This window comes from Trichechus manatus, unplaced genomic scaffold (genome assembly GCF_000243295.1).
Source record: "Trichechus manatus latirostris isolate Lorelei unplaced genomic scaffold, TriManLat1.0 scaffold00280, whole genome shotgun sequence".
Lineage (NCBI taxonomy): Eukaryota > Metazoa > Chordata > Mammalia > Sirenia > Trichechidae > Trichechus > Trichechus manatus.
Window position 1 is genome coordinate 249,258 of NW_004444216.1, and position 4,772 is coordinate 254,029.

The 4,772-nt window shown below is 43.5% G+C and overlaps 1 protein-coding gene across 1 annotated transcript in view; it reads right to left on the bottom strand.

The window, feature by feature from the left end:
- FAM185A (family with sequence similarity 185 member A) overlaps window positions 1–2,635 on the bottom strand; it is a 52,569-nt gene extending 49,934 nt beyond the window's left edge. Inside the window, exon 1 of the mRNA XM_004390066.2 lies at window positions 2,185–2,635. Within this exon, the coding sequence (XP_004390123.1) occupies window positions 2,185–2,635 (451 nt within the window). The remainder of the gene's footprint in view (window positions 1–2,184) is intronic.
- Window positions 2,636–4,772: the final 2,137 nt, after the last annotated feature.

The following is a 4,772-nucleotide window of genomic DNA, read 5'->3' on the forward strand; positions in this document are numbered from 1 at the left end:
AGAATACTGAATATACCATGGACTGCCAGAAGAATGAACAAATCTGTCTTGGAAGAAGTACAGCCAGAATGCTCCTTAGAAGCAAGGATGGTGAGACCTGGTCTCATGTACTTTGGATATGTTATCAGAAGGGACCAGTCTTTGGAGACGGACATCATGCTTGGTAGAGGATCATCGAAAAAGAGGAAGACCCTCAACAAGATGGATTGATACTGTGGCTGCAACAATGGGCTCAAGCATAACAAAGATTATGAGCATGGTGCAGCACCAGGCAGTGTTTTGTTCTGTTGTACACAGGGTCGCTATGAGTCAGAATCAACTCAACGTCACCTAACAACAACAACTTTTAAAACTATGTATTAAAAAAAAAACAGTCCTGAAATTTAATACCTAATTCACATAAATATTCATGGTTTCCCTTAAAACAGATTACAGAAATAAGCACTCTGTTGCCCAGACACAGAATATTGGGTCCTAACTCCAAAATTTCAATAGTTACAGCATAAAATCCATCTCCATACTTATATACAAGGTAGTCTCTAGTCTATAAAGGTTTAAAATTATAGTAACAATTTGGCTGGGATTTAAACTTCCTGGCGAAACTAAAATAATAAAAATACAACATTATCCCACACTACATGAATGCAAATATAATTGCAAAATTTATTACCCAGTTAAGTAGTGTTACAACATAAGACCTGATCTAAGGACAGTGTTTATAGATATGGAGAGAAGCAAATCAATTTTAAAGATACACAGGGTAGGTAGGTGAGGGAAGGAGAAGCTAAGGGTAGACACTAAGTGGCAGTAATGCTACTCTCACCCATTCACTGAAACAGGTAATAGACAAACTGGAGGAACAAGGAGGTGTCAAGAAAATTGAGTTATATTGATTTGAGGTGACTGTGGAATAGACACTGGGAACAGTAAATTGGAAATGGAGTTCTGGCTCTAAAAAGAGGAACCATAACAAATAATAAGGTTTGGGATCACCAGCATAGTAGTATCCATTTCATCTGTGCTCCCATATAACTGTGCTTACCTCTATTTCAATACTCAGTCTATTCTGTACCACTGTAATATATTCACAACTCCTTCTCCCCACCCTAGGCTGATATATTTTTGAGGGCAGAGTCTCTTATTCATTAAGACTGGTTAAAAGTTGAGAAGCAATAAAGAACAGAGGTTAAGCGGAGTTAGTTCAAATCCCAGCTTCACCACCTCGTATGAGAGAGAGTAGGCACACTTCTTGATCTATGCCTGCTGGAATGTAAGTTTCATGAAGGCATGGGTTTTTTTCTGTTTGTTCACCCACAATATTCACCTTATGAAGCTTGCTTTATCTCAACTTCCTCCTCTGAAATGGTGACAGTATCTACTTTATAATGCAATTGTAAGGATTAAAAAAAGATTATCCTAGAAATGTTACCTGCTATTATTCTGATCATTATCCTCAGTGTCAGGAAGAATGGGAGCCTGGGGAGATCTTCCCAGAAAAGCGTTGTATACACAGTGGCCTGCACTCTGGGAAATAACATGGAACCCAAACACCTAGGAAACATATCCTGCGGGCATTATCAACTGAAGTTTTTCAGGCAGTCTTAACTACGTATTTTTTTTCACTGCCTGCTACTCACAGAAAACCGACTTAAGCCAGGAAGAATGGAGGTGTATGAGTAAAAAGCTGGGTGCCTATGTGAAACCAAAATACTTGGTGCAGGGTAGACATGGAACATCTAATATATAGGTCTGTCTTTAGGTCAGATCCCCAAGGCTGTGAGCAAAGGGAGATGTGGATGGACTCCCATACCGTTGAGTGGATTATCAAGAAACCATAATCCTGAAAATTAAACCAGTTTGGTAATGACAAAGTGCAATGACAGAAATAGAAAGAAAATTCCCAAGGAGAACATAAAGGGCCCCACGCACATTATCTGACTTCCATTTATCCAAATCATGTTTCCATTCTATTTATAAAATTTCTATAATTGGAAACCTACTTCCTAACTACTACCTGGAAACTGAGAGTAGAAAAACAAAAAAAAAAGCAGCAGCTTCCAAACGGGGCAACTGCCAACTGGGTTGGAAAGTCAGTTCAAAATGAATCAATTAAAAGTGCACGTCCGCGTAATTTAAGCAAATGTTCACTACGCCTGCGCTAGAACCCGAACCCTTTTAACTTGCCGAACTTCAGGGGCGCGTCCACCTCCACCGATGCCTGGGGGTCGATAGTCTCAGACACGATGGCCATCTCCTTTCGCGCCTCATCGTACCTCACCTGCAGGCTGTCCAGGCCTTGTGCCCCGCCCTCCACGCTGCTCACCGCCACCAGCACGCGGTCAGCGTCCGGGTACGTGAAGGGATCGAGGGGTCTCACAGTCAGGTCGCACGGGAGCCGTGCCCGCAGCCGGCCGAAGGGGCTCACCAGCAGCGTCCATTCCTTCAGCGCCCGGCGCGTGGGGTCAGGAGAAGTGACCTCGGACTCCGACCCTGGCCGGCGGTCGCACCCGCCCGAGCCGTACCGCCGACCGTGGTAGGCCCGACAGGTCCCGCGCTCGACGGCCTCGCCGATCCACCCTCGGAGCTGACAGAGCCGAAGGCCCCCGCACCCCCAGCCCGAGCAAAGGGCGAACATGGCATACCCTCTCGCGCCCCCTCAGATCACCTCAGTCACAGGGAGGGTCACTTGCAAAGGCCGACTTGGCCACTGAGCCACCTCAAGTCCAAGTCCAATGTGAGACGTTTGCGAGGGTTTGCTGAAGCAAGAACAGGCCTACCAACTCTGCCGGGCGATTTAAATCTCTGCTGCGCAAGCCTCAGCGACCAGTTGGGATTTCAAAGCTCCAATCAAACCTGATCCGAACTCCTAGTTACCCTCTCCCCTTTCGCGAAGGCCGACGGGATAGGTAGTTCTAAGTGGACCACGCATCGAAGGGCTCTGGCCGATAAAGAAACTACAAATCCCAGGAGGTAATTCACAGAATAGCCAGGCTACTCACGTCAGGTTTTAGACTGGGCTCGGAAGGGGCGCGCTCTTTGCTTCAAGCCCATTGGCCATTGGAGGGGCGGAAGAATCTAGATGGAAATCTATCTGACCAATGGAAAACGAGAAAGGGGGAAAGGTGGGCAAGTCCGTGTGTGTGTGTGTGGTCTCCTTGGATACATAGGACGCGACTTTTTCTTCCGAGAGGGTGGAGCTTTGAAGTGAGACCCAGAAGGCCAAAACTAAAGATAAAAATAGGAGCCTAAATAAGGAGCAGGACCAAGGGAAAGGATAAGAAACTGCGCTTTTAACGGTGAGTATTAGAATCAAACTAGGAATCTCTTCTGTGGGTGGTTAGACTCAAGCTTCCCTAAACTAGTGCGGCGCCCTTTGGGTATGGGGACTCCTTGGCAAGAGGTTAAAGAGCCAAATTGGTGCTTTGGAGAGGGGGACGGGAAGGGAGAGGGGGGCGGGGGGGAGGGAGGGAGGGAAGGCGGGAATTCCTCTCTGGTAGCAAATTTAGGAGTAGCGTTAGAGCCTTGGCTCCTTCCTGACTCTAGGTGATCTTAGGCCAGTCATTGGTCATCTCTGGGCATTAATTGTTCATTCTTAAAATGGGGACAAGAATACCTTTTTTTGCCTTTCCTCACAGGGTCTTTGTAAGGATCAAATGAGATAATGCAAACGCGTTGCACGGTCTACTACATTGCAATGTAAAATACTGTATTTTAATTCTAGGGATAGCACAGACTCTCAGTTACAAAGAAAAATCTGAGAGATCAGGACTTGTTGTGGCAGCAACACTGATCTTTTTGATTACTGGTAATCCTCGGTTTTGGGGTTAAAATAAGATAGAAAAAAGAGAGTCAACGTGGTACTGTGGGAAGAGCAGATTTTTTTCCTGACTCTGCCACTGATCTCTTTGTGTCATCTGGATCTGTTTCTTCAACTTTAGAATGAAGGATTGTACTAAATTACTCTATTTCTTTTACCTTTTACATTTTATTATTCTATGGGCAATAAAAAAGACAAAGATTTCTTTTTCTTCCTGGTCTCTCCCTTTCTGTGCCCCTACCTCCTCCTGCAAATTATTACCAAAGTTCTTTAGCAAAGACACACTGCAAACAAAGAGATTTAATAAAATGCAAGTGCTGAAACTGAATGCCTTTAATAATTTTAGCCCTTGGCCAAGTGCAGTGATCAGAATTATTGGGAGCAATAGTGATAGTGAGGCAGATAGTCTTCATGGGCCCAAGACACAGGATTGTTTGGTAGACATTACCTTTTTTTAAAATTCAGTATTTCTTAAGTTATCCTTTCCTCCTTTCTGTCCTCCTAGTCCTTCCTCCCTCCTTATTCTTCCTCTTTTAGTGAAGGTATGATGGGTGCTAGCTTTTAAATTTATCAGGTGCCCCCTGAATACTGATTTTCTCCTTGGCTTTGTGTTTCATCTGGTCATAATTATTCAGACTGATCTTCTTCAAACTATCTTTTTTATGAAAATCTATTGACATAACTTTGAAAACAAAACTGTTAGGCACTGGTATAAACAAGTTGGGAATACAATCAAATTTTCTGTATATGTACCAGATATTCTTAGATTAAAAATGAATCTCTAGTAGACAATTTTTCCTTTTCTGAAACAAACCAAGTTAGTGGAATTGGAAACTGAACTGTAATTGTGTGGCAAAATCATTGTTTCTCTCTTCTCAAGTAAATAGAAGAAAACTAAATAAAATTGATTTAAAAATTACCTTTCTGATCATACTGAGGTTGAAAATGGAGAAAA